The sequence below is a fragment of the Cottoperca gobio genome, chromosome 15, assembly GCF_900634415.1.
Source record: "Cottoperca gobio chromosome 15, fCotGob3.1, whole genome shotgun sequence".
Classification (NCBI taxonomy): Eukaryota; Metazoa; Chordata; class Actinopteri; order Perciformes; family Bovichtidae; genus Cottoperca; species Cottoperca gobio.
Window position 1 is genome coordinate 11,515,477 of NC_041369.1, and position 20,087 is coordinate 11,535,563.

General features: G+C 41.6%; 1 protein-coding gene across 5 annotated transcripts in view; it reads right to left on the reverse strand.

Moving 5' to 3' along the window:
* Positions 1-20,087, reverse strand: part of LOC115020019 (collagen alpha-1(XIX) chain) — a 92,507-nt gene that overhangs the window by 54,409 nt on the left and 18,011 nt on the right. For 4 of the 5 annotated variants that reach the window (XM_029449849.1, XM_029449851.1, XM_029449853.1 and 1 more), the window contains exons 11-15: positions 5,643-5,687; positions 3,764-3,799; positions 1,982-2,011; positions 1,856-1,873; positions 1,271-1,315 (exon numbers count right to left, since the gene is read on the reverse strand). In XM_029449849.1, coding sequence (XP_029305709.1) covers positions 1,271-1,315; positions 1,856-1,873; positions 1,982-2,011; positions 3,764-3,799; positions 5,643-5,687 — 174 coding nt within the window. The remainder of the gene's footprint in view (positions 1-1,270; positions 1,316-1,855; positions 1,874-1,981; positions 2,012-3,763; positions 3,800-5,642; positions 5,688-20,087) is intronic. The other variant, XM_029449850.1, reaches the window with a different exon arrangement.

Here is a 20,087-nt window from a genome sequence, read left to right on the forward strand (position 1 = left end):
TTCTCATAAAACTGTGTTCCAGAAGAAAAGTGCACAGAATAATTTGATGCCTCTCTCGGTCCCTTTGACGCTCCATCCTTACTTAAGTCAGGATAGGTATGAAATAACACCCAACTAATGAAGTCGAGAGACAACAGCATCGAAAGAACATCTGCACCAGCCTCTGTGCTCACTTTTGTTGACGGAAAATACTTTCCCTTGAAAACAGATTCTGTTACTTCATGCATTGTGGGAAATGATCCATTGAGAAATGATACAACCGATGACAGACAGGTCATACATTGTTAATGTTATCAGAACAAGTTTGAAGTTTGAATGTATTCAGACACAGAAGGGTGGAATTCTTGAGATACTTGTGTCCAGATGTCTCGAGAATTGTGCATCACCTCGGCTCTTGCTTAATGTGAAAATAACTTTTGTGTGACCTACTTATGGGTGCTCTCCAGCTCAGCCTGCTATATATTTGATATTTTCGCTCCAGTGGAGCCAAATGTTTTCTTGCTGTTTTATGACCATTCTTTGTAAGACGAACTGGAATACTCAAGTGTGAAAAGCCTATTTTTAATCACAATGACACGCGCGAAGGTATTCACACAGAGTCCATTAGGCTGGACACAAAAAGACCCTCTCTCCACCTGTCCTTCAACACCGCCTTTCAGCTGTGATGTCAAGAAACAAAAACATTGCAGTCGTCAGACCACCATAGTGTTGTAACGTTTACCCAGCACAAATGTCAGAGCACTATACATCGAAGTTATTTTCAAATACTGGAATTTAGAAAACATTTGCACAAAGACTGAGCTTTTCTTTTTCTTTGAAAAGAAGAACCCAAATTAACACTATAGCAGTACATGCATACTTTTACAAATCGGGACACTTGTGTTCCCAATCACAGTTATTACAGTCAGAGGTGACAAATAAATACATGGGGTGAAATGTTTCAGTCGATCCTTTGTTTCTTTCTCGTTTCTATCAAGCTGGCCTTATAGGAAACGGAATACTGTCCACTACAGTCACCTGGTGGGACTTAACCATGTGTGCTGCTAGTCATACTGTGAGTGTGTGCATGACCCCTTGACCGTGAAGCCCATTCATTAATTGTCATACAACAAGCCGACAATTCCCTCTTTGCCACGGATCATCTCCGCCTCCCCCCCAAAACAACAACAGCCACTCAGCTGCTGTTTGGCCTTTCCCCAGGCCAGGTCCTCTCAGTCACTACCAGCACGAGCCAGGCCACACAACTGGTCGACCGTTTCTGTTTACTCACCCTTTTGCCCTCTTTGCCTTGTTCCCCTGGCACCCCGGCCAATCCCTAGGGGGAAAGAACATGTATCATAGTGAATTGGGTGCTACATTTATTTGGCATTACAGGAGGAGATTACGGCTTGCTCCTTGTAAAGACTGATGCAGACAGATGTTTGTGCCACATGTTCTCAACAGCCCAGTGCATAACTAGTGGGCTAATTTGCAGTGATAGGAAAGGCAGCATTAACTTAGTTAAATGTGCATGAATAGAGAGAAGGGAGTATCTACAGCTGCAGTTTCCCTTCTTCCTCATGAACAGTTTTTAGGTGACTTCTCCAGGATCCCCTTAATAGGCAATTTTCAGCCTCGGTTGATGAGACCTTCATTCCATTATTCTGCACGGTATCTTGATAAGGAACAATTAGTAAGTTAATCAAGATGAGTGTTTTTTTTGTTTTGAAGTTCTTGTGCAAATATATACTTATAGAGCTACAATAATTGCTTGTTGAACCTAATAGTTGTACTTCATTGCTTGAGAACATGTTATGTGCAATTTGTGTAACAAAAGAAAACGGAAGACAATGAGATACTATACTTAATTTGTTACCTTCTCTCCTGGAGGGCCCTGGGTGAGGCAAATAAAGAGTTATGTTTGAACAAGAAAGCAAAAACTCAAGAATACAGAAAGTTTAGATATTTTTAGTGAAAACAATATTAACTTAATTTAAAGTACCTGCTCTCCTTTGAAACATTCTTTGTCAGACTAGGAAAATAATAAACAATCAGAACACATGTCAGTCGGCGTGAAAACATTTATACACAGGTTTTAACATGTTTACCAGTTACAGGCAAGCAAATACAATTAGTCAGGAAGTAATTATCTTTGGCTGAGATGACCCGAAGAGAAGCGAGGGCATGGCTATTACAACTCCCCAGACACCCTGCTGGCTAATGTCAAGAAAGGGCAGACAGAGTCGTCTATCCACCGGGCCACAGAATGGACACAAGGTCGCAACATCTCGGCTTTCAAATACAAGCCAAATAATTGGTGTCCTCTTTCAATTGGCATCCAAAAAGTCAAACGCTGTTGACTTTTCTCGGAAACAGCTGCAAAAAAAATGGACATTCATAACATATGTCTTTCACGTTAGTCCGAGGCCTCATGTAAAGAACAAACAAAAGAGGAATAATTTAACAAGGAGGCTGACAGCCCGGAGATATGTGCAGCTGTATCTATAAAATTAAATAAAAAGGAGTGACAGCTCTGACCTGTGACACCCTAAATAAAACATGCCTCAGTCGGTGCAGTGCTTCTGATAATAAATCAATTATTCATGTACAATTGTACATCTTTTGTTGGCTTGTGAGCACAGAGTTTTGACCTTGGGTAACAAGCAATACAACGCAAATCCACTCAGCAGCAAGTCCACACTACTTTAGCAACTTCCTCCCAACATTTCCTGCTCACACTCACCAATTTACTGGCATGAGGTGAGAAAGTTTTACTCAAACCATATTGGCTTCACAGGGAGAGATTGTTATTTTGCCTGCCCTTGAAGATGTAAAATTAGCATTGGAGAAAAGCTAATGGTTGGTGGTGTTCTGTGGGAATAGGCACTTTGGTGACATAAAAGGGGCAAGCCAGTAGGAGTGGGACACAGTCATTCCAGTGCTGATTAAAACGGGAAGAACCCTCATGATGTGTACATAATTAGCTAACCACCCGCAGTATACCTTTAATCTCCAGCAGCCGTCAACTCCCTCGCTACAATGCATTGAGTGTGTGTGTGTGTGTGTGTGTGCGTGCATCTGTGCCCACACATTCACTATATGTGTTGATAAGTGACTTTGCAAGCATCTGCTACTACACATATCTGCTGTCTGCTGGCATATGTAACTTCAAATGTGTGTGTGTGTGCACTGGAATGAGCACATTTCTGGGTTATGTTCTCTGTCCTCTGGATTTTACAAGACCACACAGAAAGCGCTTGTACAGCCGGTCCAATTATAAGATCGAAATACATAAAGCGCTGTGTCGTTCTTCCTCGGGTGTCTGTAAATGCGAGAAGTCTGCAGGGACAGCGCCCGACCCAATAGGTGCGTGTCTCACCCATGTGGGATACAGCCAGTGACTACCTGTCAACATCCGCCCCCTCACCGAGGCTTGGAGCTCTATTTCTTCGACACCTGGCTGCTCATCCCTATCCTTTTTGGCCCAAGTGAGGATGCCCACTGAGCCCTGTCTATCTGCTCCTTGTTTGACCCATTCCCAGGCGATGGTAATGTGACACAGACACTGTTCACCTGAGTGCCTCATTTTCCATCTCTGTGGGTTGGATGTTTTAACACTGTGTAGCGCCTGGTCAGCAAAAAAAGGCTTTGATATTTACAAAGCTCATTCCAGCCATTTCAGGTCACAACTGCTCGAGTCCATTTCCAAATGTCTACTTCTTCTGACTTTTTACACATCCGTTAGATAGCATAATGAGATGTAAATGTGACAGTGTGAACTTACGGGAAGGCCCTGAGCTCCAGGCAGACCCACATCACCCTGTGAAGGAAGATAATAATTAGTAAAAAAAAAACTTCAGTCAATAACATCTTTAACATTCTGTGTACAGCTAAATCTATTCAAAATATTTTTGACTTTTAAAACAGTTAACCTAAAGGCCAGCCATCATGTTTGTGATCAAAACTGAAGGTCAGGTTTTTACGATGCATAGCAGTAATATCTCAATATATGCACGTTGTGCTATAGAAGGTCATTAACTGGTATTTACAGTATGTCTTGAAATGAGAATGTCTGATGACTTTCACACTGGCAGACAACTGGCAGGTGGGCTGGTGCAATTAAATGTGACAGGCCTTAAAATAAACACAGCCGTACTATATCATGTAAAAGCTTTGCAGTATTAACAATGGACAGTTATGATAACATTATTTGGTGACTGTGACATACAAGCAGTCACAATAAGTCATATAAGGAAAGAAGTGGATGTCTTTTGACGCCAGGATAACCCAATGTAAGCAATGATCTCACATGCTTTTTACTGCCGCTCTTGTTTTTTTGTCTTTTCAGATAAAACTCATGTATCACTGTCCAATAGTTCTGCGGTTCTCTCCCCTTTTCACCACAATCCCAACAGGACTTTCTAAAGCACTGAGTTGGGGATCCGTCGACTTTAAATCTGGCTATACTCGTTTATCAGATGAGGATGAAAGAAGAAAAAAAAAGAAAAAAAAAAGCTTTTTGTTGTTCATATCCATTTTGTTGTCTAAATGAATGTCACAGCTAAAATATGCCTGCTATGGGATATGCAAGGGACTCATTACTTTATGCTTCCAAATCTGCCTCCCTCTGTCAGTTTCAATACAAACAAACGTTCACTCCACCCCCACCGCCACTATCCCATCCGGAAAATAGGATAAAATACGCTGTGATTCTCTGTTGTCTTCACAGAAACACACACACCTCATTATAACTTCAAGGCTGGCAGACAGAGCATTGCACCTACAATTATGTGGTGAGTTCCAAAAGACAACAAAAAAAATAAAAGAGCCCCAATAAGGGAGGAAAAATAAAAGAGCGGGAGATATGGCAACTAATTACAGGAAAAACATTTCATCTCATACATGGAATCTAATCCCACTGTGGGATGAAAAGAAAGGAAAGCTTTCAAAAGAACCAATATTTTCTGCATTGCAACAAGAGTTTATCTAATTCATGTCAGTGATGTCAGTGAACAGACTATAAAAGGGGGCTGCAGATAAGAACTAGGTTTTGCATTAAACTCCTCTGCTGCAATTCCAGCTCGTCTTAAACACCAGGCTTATGCACTTAGGCAACGTACAGGACACACTGTACCTACGTGACTGATGGATTTCTTATATCTGGCATCAAATGTCAAATATATTCATAATCAAAATTGTCCTAGTCCTTGTGAGCAGTCACCAAACAAGAAGGCAACTGTATGCAATCCACAGTGTTGCTGCAGGCTTTAGTCACAAGAAAAATAATGTTTGGAGAGGGCAAGATAAAGGGATTTTGTTGGCTATGTCCATTACAACCAGCTATTCCTGTGAATATACAAATACTCTGCAAAATAGTAAGTGGAACATTTTCTCTAAGCCTGGATGAAAGCTACTATAGATGACCATCAATAAGGTTTTGCTAAATTATGATAGCAATAACAGTATTCTTTAGCTGGCCTTGTTTGGAGTAGCAATCATAGCAGCACTTCAAACAGATGGGCAAACCCGTAATTTAGACTGGGATTACAGCTCATGAAAGTCAAGCAGATTAACTCAAGTATCGATTTTCATTTAAATAAAAAAAACGAAAACAATCATGGTGTAATTTCGTCCGGGCCGGCCTGCACAACACACTCACTCACTTTGTTTCCTTTCGGACCAACTGAGCCTGAGTCACCTTTCAGACCCTGGGAACAAAAAATATACAATATATTGAAGTATATTTATTTTTAGTGAGTTATGGATTAAAATCTGGTTAAAAAAACAAGAACTGTATTATTACTATATATTATTATATATTATTATATTACTTATTATTACTGTATGTCAGTATGTTGACAAGTATCTCATGCAGGTGTGAGATTCTCATGCCTGTAACAACCGGTCAATGAGAGCAGAGCAGATAATGTCAATCATTAGAGGCTGCATTTACCAAAAGTCTGCGGAGAGATTCACAATCAGCTGGTTACACAGTGTCAGACTCCCCCCAAAATGTTCTCTGTTTTCCATTGCCGCACTTATAGGTTGAGCAAGGACTGTGATTGTCATTGCTTTTACACCTTGAAGCAGAGGGCCTCGGGGTGGAATTGAACTGCGCGAGCTCGGGGCAAAGTCAAGCCTCACGGTGGTAAAATGTGAAAGAGGAGGGACAGCTAAGATAAAGAGTGATAGCTGATGAATGAAACGTGACACATATTGACAGGCTAAATTTGCAGCGAGCCTTGTTAGGTATGACACATTTGGGCCAGTAGCAGAAACTATTTGAAATGGGTTAGGGGGGGGATGGGAAAGATGTGGAGTGTGAGTGGTCTGTAAAAGGATTCAGAAATACAATAATTTGTCATGGTTAAATTTAGAGTTAGAAAGGTTATTAATAGTGAATTATATATCTGCAGAAGATGATTGCCTACCTTTAACACACTACGTCTGGCTCCACCAGAGATGTGACTAATTCATTGCCTATTCCCTTGCATTAAACACTCCCATTCAGAAAACAGAATTCAATGGCAAAACTGTAGTAAAATACTCGCTCCTATACAACAACAGATAATACAGATTGCCTATAAATTGCACTCATGATGACATGATTGTTGACTATAAATTGCACTTATGATGACATAATTGTGACATTATTTTATCAGATTGTATCACTTTATGTGGGCCCTCAGCCTATGCACACTGTCAATAATAGGGCAGCTGTCTCATTCATGTACATGAAAGCCCAATTCTTTATTTAAATTGACAGCCTAGCCACTTTACTGGGGCAATCGGACACAAGGGGATCCAAAAGCAAATTCCCCTCTGAGTTATTACAAGAGCTGCGGTAGAAACGAAAGAGCGTCACAGCACAAGGCTCATCTGATAACAAGGGCATAAACAACTTCAGGTTCTGTCGATAACAAAAGACTATTTGATTAATCTTGTGTGAATGTTGCCACTTTTTTTGTAATTAGGAGATCTTGTCTCATTGTTGTGGTGAACAGCGTTTTGTAATATAACTGTGTTGTTGTTGTTGTTGTTGTCATCCTTTACAGTCATTATGTGGTTTTTCCTCTTGTTATTTTGAGGAAGGGACCACAAGGCTGACATTCGTTCCCAATCAAAGCTTTGTGTTTGTGAGTTAAGACAAAATGTAAAATCCAAGAACTACACATTACTCACTTCAACAATGTAGTGTAGAATTAAATACTTTAGCATTATCGATTAAATTATGCTTCTCATTAACCTGAAGTGGAGTTTGACTCAGTCTAGAGGCAGAAGAAGTTATGATTTTGATATATGTACACATGACCTGGACCTGAGTAACCTGCAAAAAGCTGACCACTGAAAAAAGAAAAAAAACGTGATGGGATTTATGGGAATTTAAGTTTAAATAAGTGGGTTTTATTTTATATTGGAGCTAATACCTGCTTAGAATTAGGCCAAGAAGCGCCTATATGTGCAGTTTGTACATCCTAAAACAACACGAGAACATTGGGAACTCATGATCTTGAGAATTGGCTGTGAGTTAAGAGGCAGAATATTCTTTCAATTCATGACATGTTTAACAATATATATATATATATATATATATATATATATATATATATATATATATATATATATATATATATATATATATATATATATATATATATATATATATATATATATATGGACTATATTGTTCTCCTTTTTGTGTTGTACCAATCCCTCCCATTTATTTTGTGATTTCTATTGTCATATTATTAACAATTACTAAGTAATACTATTACTATGTAGTGTTTTGTTATAAATCATTAATTGTCACGGCCACGCCTCCTGTCATTCCTTGTGTTTTCCCTGGGTCGCCTGCTTGTTTCTCTCTCTGTGTATGTGTCTGTGTTGTGGGCGTGTCGCCCCCCTCACTCTCCCTTGATTGCAGTTCAGTCAACTCACCTGCTCCAAGCCTCACTCCTGCCATCCATTAACTCATCAACCCAGCAGTGTATCAACCCTAGTCTTCAGCCACTCGTCGCTAGATCGTCTACAGTGGTAGTTTGCGGCTCTGGCTGCTTGAATTGTGGATTCAAGTACATTTGCGTGTGTGTTTTTTGTATTAACTCTTACTGGTTTTTGTGCTACAGGATCCCTGGCTTCCTGTCCACCCGCCTGCCTGCTACCTGCTACCCACTTCACCCTCTGCCTCCACGAGCCAGATGTTCTCCGTCCTCCGTCCCCTTTCCCTGGAAACCCCTTCAATAAACCTCCTACCTATTGCTCCAAGTTTGTGTCCTGCGTTTGGGTCCTTTCCTTGCTGCACACGTGACAGATTGTATAGCCGACTGGAAGGTAGGGGAGCACAAGGGAGTAAGTCAATGGCACAATCATAGGGGTGATGGGGAGGCAAAGCAAGAGCACGTTGCTTACTAAAAACTTCACCGAGATCATGATATTCGAGGAGAATGCTGGAAAGGTTTGGAGGCTCAGAGACTAGTGGCGTGATTGTAACAGTGTCCCCTGTAGGGGGAATGACAGACTGCAAGCATGATGAATGACAAAAGGGACTCCAACTTTGCCCGTCAAAATGGGAGTTGTGACGCTTTAACCAGGGTTGTCCCAGAATAATAGGAGTATGAGGAGAGGAGATGAAGTGGAATTCGATCAGCTCATGATGGTTACCAGATGATGTGCACAGGACTGGTCCGGAGTGTGACTTTGGCCAGAAGTCTCCCATCCAGGGTATTAGCATTGAATGGGGAAGCAAGGGATTTGACAGGAATGCCAGCTTGTGCAGCAAGGTTACTGTCCAAGAAATTCTCATCCGCCCCAGAATCCACTAAAGCCAAAAGTAACGACTCTTGATTCCAACACAAGGTGGCGTGAAACTGCAGGCGTTCGAAGGGTGGAGAAGAAGTTTGACTCACCAGTTTCCCCCGTTGTTTTTTGGCCGCTTCAGGTTCACTCTTACCTACCGCCCTGGCTCCTGGAATATTAAACCTGATGCTCTCTCTCGCCAGCATGTCTCTGAAGAGGTCCCTGCCAGTCCTGACACCATCCTCCCTACCTCGTGTGTTGTGGCGGCAGTTACCTGGGAGATTGAATCCTTGGTTAAGGAGGCTCAACAAACTCAGCCAGATCCAGGTATCGGGCCACCTAACTGTCGATTTGTTCCTAACTCTGTTCGCGCCCAGGTGCTCCAGTGGGGATACTCGTCCCGGTTTGCCTGTCATCTGGGGATAGGCCACACTCTGTCCCTCCTGAAGAGACATTTCTGGTGGCCCACTATGGACGCTGACACGCGTGCCTTTGTTTCTGCCTGTACAGTGTGTGCTCGTGGAAAGTCCTCTCACCGCACACCTGCTGGTCTGCTCTGCCCCTTGCCCATTCCCAGCCGTCCATGGTCCCACATTGCCCTTGATTTTGTCACGGGTTTACCCCTGTCCCAAGGTAACTCAGCCATTCTAACAATTGTTGATCGTTTTTTCCAAAGCTGTGCACTTTGTGGCCCTCCCTATGCTTCCTACAGCCCTTGAGACGTCCAAGCTGCTGGTCAATCATGTGTTTCGACTCCACGGAATCCCTTCAGATATCGTTTCCGACCGAGGCCCACAGTTCGTCTCACAGGTGTGGAGAGCATTCTGCCGAGCTCTTGGCGCCCCGGTGAGCCTCTCCTCTGGTTTCCAACCCCAGACTAACGGCCAGACCGAGCGAGCCAATCAGGATCTGGAAGCCACTCTTCGCTGTGTCACTGCCAGGAATCCCTCCTCCTGGAGCTCCCAACTCGCCTGGATTGAGTATGCCCACAACTCTGTCCAGCGCTGCAACCGGTATGTCCCCTTTTGAAGTTTCCTTGGGCTTTCAATCCCCCTTGTTTCCCGCTCAGAAGGATGACATTGCAGTACCGTCAGTCCAGGCTCATCTCTACCGGTGCCGCAGGGTTTGGAGGGACGCTCGGTCCGCGCTGCTGACCGGACCCGGTGCCTCGGCAATCGCCACCGGATCCCAGCCCCCACCAGGCCACAAAGTTTGGTTGTCGTCTAAGGACATTCCCCTAAAGACTGATTCTAGGAAACCCTCACCCCGCTTCATTGGTCTATTTGAGATTGTCACGGTTATCAACCCATCTGTTGTGAGACTAAAGTTGCCGAAGTCCATGAGGATCCATCCCACCTTCCATGTCTCTCACTTGAAACCGGTGTCTGTCAGTGCTTTGTGTCCTCCAGCCGCTTCCCCTCCGCCCACCCGGGTCATTGATGGCCACCTGGCTTACACCGTCCGGCGGTTGCTGGATGTGCGCCGCAGAGGCAGAGGGTACCAATACATCGCTGATTGGGAGGGATACGGCCCTGAGGAGCAGATCTGGATTCCACGCCGTCTAGTCTTAGACCCCTCTCTCATCCGGGATTTCCCTCGGTCCCACCCCGACAAGCCTGGTGGTTCGCCTGGAGGCTCACATTGAGGGGGGGGGGGGGTACTGTCACGGCCACGCCTCCTGTCATTCCTTGTGTTTTCCCTGGGTCGCCTGCTTGTTTCTCTCTCTATGTATGTGTCTGTGTTGTGGGCGTGTCGCCCCCCTCACTCTCCCTTGATTGCAGTTCAGTCAACTCACCTGCTCCAAGCCTCACTCCTGCCATCCATTAACTCATCAACCCAGCAGTATATCAACCCCAGTCTTCAGCCACTCGTCGCTAGATCGTCTACTCAGCTACAGTGGTAGTTTGCGGCTCTGGCTGCTTGAATTGTGGATTCAAGTACATTTGCGTGTGTGTTTTTTGTATTAACTCTTACTGGTTTTTGTGCTACAGGATCCCTGGCTTCCTGTCCACCCGCCTGCCTGCTACCTGCTACCCACTTCACCCTCTGCCTCCACGAGCCGGATGTTCTCCATCCTCCGTCCCCTTTCCCTGGAAACCCCTTCAATAAACCTCCTACCTATTGCTCCAAGTTTGTGTCCTGCGTTTGGGTCCTTCCCTTGTTGCACATGTGACATTAATATTCATATTTTAAAAAGTCCCTGTGTCACCATATATTGAATGCTAGTCGCTCGGCCTGTTTTACAGCCTCGCTAAGCTTTGCAAGTGCTGAGGCTAATCTGTGTTCCACAACAACAACAAAAATGTGTTGCTGGAACATTTTTTTAATTACAACATTCAACAAAGATCCAGAATTCAGCAAGTTTGACAAATTCTAACAATACACTCTCCCAACTTATGCTCAGTGATGCTCACATTCCCATGTGCGCTTGTGGCTATTCATTTCGTAAGATGCTTTGGCTTGGGACACACAAAATATAATGTTCTAATAAATCATATATATATATATATATATATATATATATATATATATATATATATATATATATATATATAGATAGATAGATAGATAGATAGATAGATAGATAGATCTATCTATCTATATCGGATTTATATATAGGATTTATTAGAACATTATATTTTGTATTTAGTCCTCACATCACAGAAAAATGTTTAAGTTCATTTAACTTTAAATTCACAAATAATGTATTTAATAAGACTTATTCGTGACAAGGTTTGTTCCAAAGCCCCGGGCCAATATCTACTTTTTTGTGCTAAATCTTACTTGCTGTCACTGCTGCAAATATTGTACAAAGTTGTGTAGTCAAGTGTTACCTACCGATTTTACACACTTGTCACCGTGTTAAGTTGTGCCACGACACTCTGTCATCCCGTTTCTCTCCCTTCTCCAAGCCTCCACCTACAAAGACTTTCTAATGTGTAAGAAATAATAGACTTTTTGGTATCGGTTAAATAATAGCAAAACTAAATGTATAATTATTTGAGTAGAAAGTAGGAGAAAGGGAAAATATATACTTATATTTGAATGATGTCAAATATCACGATGACATACCAATAGAAGGCTATACCGTTTGAGACTAGCAACCATGAATACATGAATCCATGAATGAACATCGAGGAACCCATTTACGATTTGAAAAATGTCGATTGGATTTTCAAAAACTAGGCAACACTTCTCAAGTATTTGTAAACTACTCAACCTCTTGTACTTGTATTATTTTTTTTTAATTATCGTGCGCTCGGCACTTTACTTCATGTTCTCTTGCTCTTTTGCTCATATGTTCTTTGCTGTAACGATGTAAATTTCCCCGTTGTGGGACTAATAAAGGTTCTGATTTTTGTATACCAAGTGAAGAGATAATCTTAAAGTCAAAAATCTAGTTTTTAGCAAAGCAATAACTGAGATGTTGATCTAAGTCACTTTTTTTTTTTTAAGTCTCAACTGACTAACAATAAATTATGTCAAGAAGGTCTCATCTCTGAAGTTCATTCTTTCCTTTGCTTTTCTCCTCCTCCCTTCCACACCATAGCCTAGTTAAGAAGCTCTGTCTAATGGACTCAGCCGTGAGCCCACAGGCCCAACTCAGGTGCACAGTGACATGGAGGGAAATGTGGACTGGAAGGGCTGGATGTATTGTTAGCTTATGTTGCAAGCTGTAGCCTTTGTTGCATTTTCAGCAGGGCAGAATGAAGGGGGCGGGGGGGTGAAGTGGCTGGGAATAGGCCGGTGCTGGCTGTCATTTCGCTGGCTGCAGCACGAGGTCACAACACTGTGGGGAGCTGTGTACACTTGCCTGCTAATTACACACACCACTGTGTCTCGTCATTCCTGTAGCTGTGGGGCCGTAAGACAATCTGGCAACTCCCTAGCACATGACAACTAAAGCAAGCAAGGATCGAGGATGTACGAATGCAGTCTAATTATGTTTACTTCTACCTTTTACCAAGCAGAGCAGCAGCAGCAGGTCAGAGCCCGTGTCTGACAAGAGGTAGAATAATTGCGAGTTTTAGTTAATGTAAACAATTTAATCATCACAAACTGGGTTTGGCCCATTGGGGAGAGGCTAAATAAAAATAATTGTAGACGTAATATGCAGAACATTCTGGTGGGGAAATGTTGTAATACTGAATGACAAGCCGTTAAAGCTCTGTGGAACAGGATCTGTAAGTAACATAGATATCTTGAATGCCGGCCTACAAATGCCAGGGAGGTTACAGCAGGAAATGCCTTTTGTGACTTTCCATTTGCTCAGCGATACACCACAGTATGGTATGGTGATATAAGGCTAATCACATAGAGTGCTAGGAAAGGTAGCTTATTAGCAGGTATATTAAACTCTATGAAAATGCACAGTTTAATCTTAACAAAGTGCCATTGTGTGAGGATATCAGAGTTGACTGTCAGAGAGCAGCTGATATCATGCTTGACTTTTCTACGACACTTCACTCTTCAACTGAACATGTATCCACAAATGTAACTTGGATTACCCACGAGATGACACGTTGTGCACTCCTTCCGTCCCACAGGACGTGTTTCTGCAAAACGATACTAGATCACATGCTCATACTGGAATTCTGGCTTCTCAGGTGTCTACTCGAGCCTTAAATAACATACTAGCTTTAAAAATGGAATATGAGCTAATTGCAGTAAAGGGACAGATCGGGTAATAGAGTCTCCAAGTAAATAGGTTACCTGAAATCAACAAGCAAGTTTATTTGCACAACATAACAGTTTGTAATTTGTTTACAATCAAAAGGGTAATAACCTACATCTTTTATGTTCTTATTATCTTCTGGCTCCCAGCTTGCTCCCTTTTCACCCTTTAAGTATATACAAGGATCATTACATATATATTATATATGACCTCATGATCCACTTAGAATGTTAAATAAGACTCTCACCCTTTTGCAAAAGCCTAAAGCTATGTGTGATTTATACATTAGAGACCAGAACATTTGCAGTCTAGGTCCTGCAAATAATGTATTTGGTACTTGTAGGTCTCTTTGAACTGATTGCTATAAGTGATTAACTGGTTAAGAGGGAGCGGCCTTATTTAGTCGATGAGGCTCAACCTCATCCACTCACTTATGGAGGCACTAGGGACACTGGTTTTAACCCATTAATCCTGTACTACTCTATGTTCACTGATGAGACTTGGGGCTGTGTTACATCATATATTTTATTCCATGTCCTGCCTTTGTATTAATCTAAATCAAATACAAGGGTTAGGTCAAAAAATTAAATAAATCACAGACAACAGCACAGCTGTGGAAAAGACAAATAATGAACCTCCCATCACAATATGATTTATGCTGTAATTTCATGGGTAGGGAGACTGTTAATCTTAGATTTTCATAGTTTCCACTGAATTTCCAGAAGGGTGCATACAAGGAAAATGTAATGCATTGCATCAATTCTGATAAATGGCCAAAAGGGTAGAAATGACACATTTGTGTTAATCTTTTCTCTTGAAAACAGCTAGAAACTTTATTTATTTAATAACAAAAGGAGCACAGGATTAAAGTATTTTTATGTGAATGTAACCAACAGAAAATAGTAGCAAACTTTGTTGTTCCCATCAGCTCTACAGAGCATTTTAGTCTTAGAGCTCATTGTTTTGGTTTTATGTCATTTTCAGCAACAACAAAAAAAAAAGGAACAACTTACCTGTCCAACAGTAAATAGCTGACACAGTTAGTGACTAGCTGAGGAACATATTGGAGCTTTTAGCTGCTTAAGGGCCAAATAGTTACCTCAAGAGCGGCGCTAAAAGATGACTGAATATTGGACTTAAAAACACTGAATAAAGCAGTTTCAGTGTTTCTCCAACGCTGCTGGCCGTCAATCAGACTTCCCGCAGGGACTGCGAGCCGGGTTGCCACTAATGTTTTCTTCAGCTTGTTTCTCTGATAACTTAAGATCCAGACGTTAAGGAGGTTTTTTTTTTTACCACAAACCAAATTATCCACAGAGGTCTCCTCCTCTCCAAAACAAATACGAGTAGGTGATTAAAACCAGTTAAAATACTAAGTAAAAAAGTCCAATTATGAGCACAAAGCTGACACATGCATAAAGGGGATACGTTGCCATTACAGGGGATCAAGTCAAACTAATTGTTACCCTGATTTAAATGATGGGTTTCTCTAAATTTGACAATTGTTGAAAATATTTGGGAAAGTACACAACTCAATAAAATAACTAACATAAGTCTAGCCATTTTCAGACATTTCAATGCGAAAAAGTTATGATGCAACATATTACAGACATATCACAATGTAATCTCTGTGCTGTCCAGTACAAAAACAGGTCCAGGCTAGGTTTAACCTAGCTAAGCTCAATGTCAAAGCTGAGGTGACTCTTGGATTTATTGGAAACTGGCTTGCTAGCTGACAAGATGCAGCCGGTTTGAAGCAGGTCTTTGTCACTTTTGATTTAGCTCGACTGGCTGTCTTTGTCCTACGCTAGGCTACACACGCCCAGAGCCATCCGTTATTATCCATAATGGGCGTCTGCAATGCTGGACAAACAAGCCTGCTAGAAGCAATGCTACAAAAATGTATTCCACATTTTTTATTTTTTTTTACTTTTCTTTGTTTCAAATCAGTCGAGGAAGTGGGGCACAGTATAATAAATCCCTAGAGGGCATGCATGGAGAGCCATGTGAGCGTGACCATAGAAAGCCCAAACACCCATTAGGGATGCACAAAGATGACATGTCTCCTCTGCTGCTGAAAAGTGGAATTGTCACTTTCCATATTTCTAATTACTGACTGAATACTGACAGAAGAATAAGAATCTCATTTCAATGTGTCAGAATGAGCACCGCTAACAATCCCAAACACACGGAGAGCGGAGGGCAGCAGAGCCTTTATCGAATACTGTCAATTTAGCGACTCACTACACTTCTGAGTGTATTTGGTAACAACAATATATTTATACAAATACGTGGCTTATTCTGATTTGTACATACACATGGTACTAACCCTTGCCTCCTCAAAAAAGGCCTGCACTCCATGTACAGATATGCAAACTACAAAATGACATCAACTGGTGACAACTACATAAAATTTTGAGCAGCTGCTTTTCTTGGAAAAAAAACAAGCTCCTGTCAACTGGAGCCCAGGGTGAACCAGTGAGCGAAGAAAGAAGGGCTGCTCACAAGCTCTGTCACCCTCCGTCTTGATTGATGTCGCACCAGTAGCATTCAAGGAAAAGAAAAAACCATATGAGGACACTCGCATTCCTCCATTACAGTTTGTGTAACATTATGGCTACAAATCTTTGATGCGGATTGAGTACATTTCCAGTTGGGCGGTCTCACGCTCCTTTGAATTTCTATGTACTGTAAATAAACTTGATCATGTCATTTATATGCAAACATTCGCATGACGTCGACCGGCTTTTCAAGCTGCCAATAGCTCCTTGCCTTCGAACAACGCGAGCCGCGCTGGTTGTGGGAGGGCAAACGAATGCTCGAGTTTCTAACCTGCCAATTCTGTTTGTTTCTTAAATCTTTTATTCCTCCATCCTGAAGTTTACTGGATTTTACTGCACGCTCACAATTACTTTTATCCACGCTGTTGACCTGCTTTCTTATTCTCTTCAAAGAGTACAGTTACATTACCCTTCCTTGCTTTAGTTCATCACCAGCAGCTGTAGGACACATTTTGTTGGAAAATGCATATATCGATAAAATCAGTATTTCAAATTCTTCTAATGTGTTTTACATTTAATTCAGATATGTGTTCTCTTGCTATCCTAAAGAATAATTATATTTCATACTTTATAGCAGCAGTCTGTGTACTATTATACTTCAGATTCTTCTGTAAACTCTACATGCACTTGTTACTGTACTTTTCAGACATTCTTAACGAGCTACCTTCTTACTCGTACAAAACCGTTTTTGAATACTTGAGTACTTCTATTTCTCGTACACTGTAGCTCAACACGCTTTCGGCTCAACGTTCTTTTCTATTTTTCCCTGGTTTTCTTCTCTGATATCAGAGTGCATGTCCACAGCCTGCAAGGAGGGTGATTTCTGTGGCAGCTGTTGGACTACTCAAGGGGGTGACGGTGATGAAAGTAGTCCCTTTATTAAACCACTTTAAACCGACCATCTGCACTGCTACCATCTCCTGAGAGAGTGCCATTGTGGGCAAACAAATGCTGTACAACATAAAACACGCTTTGATTTTACAAATACCTTAAAGGAATGTGCACTAATGTGCGTGTGGATACAACAACTTCACTAAGTTTTCGAAAAAGGAATACTAATTAGTTTGAGACGCATTTGCATTTAGTTAAAGAAAAAACTAATTCACCAGCACGTCTTGTCGTGGTTTACATGACAATACATTAGTTTCATCACCGTAGCCAGATTTAACAGCATGCAATAAAGTTTAACCTGAAATGACACAGACAGGGCCAGGGTAATTTGGAAAATTAGTTTAGACCATTAGTATGCTAAGCCTACGGTAGCATACATATCAATTAATTTCACTACAGAAGGACATTGCGGACTCGAAAACACTCAGACCCACTTCAGATATGACAGGCACCTGAAAACAGCCACACAGACAACTGCACGTGGCTCCTACCCCCAGGGCATCACACAGAAAATGAAAAGCCTATAAGAATTGATTCCCTGACGAAACTAGATCTGGCTGATGTGCCATGTATGGAATATATGTCTGCTGAAGATAGTAGTACTTACCTTCTCCCCATCGATTCCCTTTTGCCCTTCTGATCCAAGTTCCCCCTCCAATGACGAAAGTGAAAGTTAAAAAGGTGAAGAAAGGACCCTTGGAAAGTTCATACTTTAATCTTTATCCTCCACTTTTTTGCGCAGTTCCTGCTTAGCATTATTGAAATCAACCAGGACCTCTACACATTCTGACGCAAGATCAAGGAGGAACATGGTCTCTCCGAAAAGCTTGTTATTAGTGTTTCATAGATGATTGGATATCCCTTACATAAGCAAAATAATACATTCATCCACCATTTTTACTCAATGTTAGTAAGGATGTCATGAAACAAGACATTTAGTAGTCGATACCAAAACCAGTGAAATTTCACGATTCTTGATCCCCAATTCGATACCACGGAAAAAGTGATAAATGCCATTTACTTCAACAGGCATTCTTTTATTAACGTTTGCTTACTGTTATCTGCAAATGCATCGTTAATCCCTGATGTTTTCTTGTCACAAACAACATTTCACAAGATTACATTTGAACAAATCATGATAACCATATAACCTTCGCCCAACACTCATCTTTACTGAGTAGAGCTTGTACGCATCATGATGTAACTCAATGCAACCTCCCTACGTTACTCGCTACTTTACTTCATATGTTCTTTTTCTGTAACAAAGTACATTTCCCCGTTGTGGGACTAATAAAAGATTTCTGATTCTGATTCTGATACTAGCTTTCCTCCTCCGAATTCAACACAGACTTGTTGTTCACTATGTAGCATTATCAGGAGACCTGTTATCCTCATCAACATGCACATTTAAACAACAAGGGACTCCACAATCTAATCACAGCACTTTACAGATGGACTGTTTGGGTTTGGTAGGATTCTGATATCATGCATTGTTCTTGAGTTACAAGAATGTGTCTACACTGGGGTGACATGGTGTCCCACATACACTGCCAAAAAAAAGAAATCCTTTCTAAATGCAACTATTCATGTAAGTAAAACGGTGCTAAAGGGGTTGAGAGGGATCTAGAACTTGTGTCCTGTCCTCATTTGTGCAATGAAGTTAAATCCCAAACTCTAAAAAAGCTCATTCAAACTGAGATTAGCAGGGAACCGCACACTTGCACCACAGTCACACTGATACACATTTTGGAACCAGACACCAAATTCTCAGCAATATTGTTTCTAAGTGAGCTCCCTGCATCACTTCAGCTCCAGCAAAGTCTATAGCATGCGTAAGATTATACGGGAATAAGCAGTTTGAGGCTTATTTCCACAAATATAACATCTTAGAGGCTCATTTCCACAAATATTTTCCTGATCACTGATTCTTCTTAAACTACCCATCCCCTACTTTCCACGCACTCTGCCAGAAATGTGTGAGATGTCTCGGGGACTTGTTGGCTCGGTTATTAGAGTGTAACCTATACAGTTTCATGACCTCAGCTGGCCCGTAAAGCTCAAGCAAACTGCCATAATGCAGCACAGTGTCCAAGGGCAACCATATCATTACTCGTATCGTATCGACAGCTGCATGAAATTGTTCGTTCTCACAATGTGGCTAAAAAAAGAGACATTAAATCCAGAAGAGAGAGATAAGGAAGAGCAAGAAAAAGCTTCACTGACGAGGAGTTGAGCTTATGTATAAAACACTACACAACATGGTACCGTGCATTAGCATCAATAGCAATATTACTGCTGCCGCTCTTAATGTGGACTTTTCTTGTGCACTGTTGTGTAGCCAAACAGCTTTAGCTGGCCCCTAAACCTCATCTTAGAAAGCACAAGTGGAGAGAGCGAACGGCAAATGTCCCAGTGAGCTTAACATCTTCTATGGATATAGGTACAGGATTAAGCCATCTTCCATATCTAGGAATGATCCTATTTACTGTCGATGCATAAAGTGCTTCCACAACCACAACGTGAATGCAATAAAATATCTTGTGTATATACATTTTTTCTTGTAATGTATTTCTTTTGAGAATAGAATCCCAATCCCATACTCTCTTTTTACAATATCCTAATTGTTACAATGCAAGATATGGAAACAACACCCACATACTGGCATTACACAAGATGGTGCTCCATGGTGACTGGACCTGCCCCCTCTCACCGAAGGAAATAAAACGCAGGCGGTCGTTCGAGAGGCAACATTTGATGGTCAAAAATGTCACTGATGACATCATCATACAACACAATCAGCAAGCAATCAAATAGCGATGATAATAGAATGTTATTTTACGGAGAGCGTGTGAAATCTGGCTATTTTCTCAGCTATTCAGGATTGTAACAGCAAGATCAAATTACAAAACGAGCACTTAGCCACTCTTAAAGTATCCGTTAAATTATGCACTTTTCTCCCAATTTAAATGTCCAACTCCACGGCAATGTCTTTCACTCCTGGCACCCACTTTTGGCCGGGGGAGGGTGGAGTTAACTCAAATATGCATCAAGTTATACAAGCAATTTGTCTTTCGCCCAACAGCGAAGAGCTTCACAGAGAGGACACAACTGAGACACTGAGACTCACACAAATCCCAGCCCGACCTTCTAGTTGAAGTTGCTACTACAGCGACAAGGACACAATC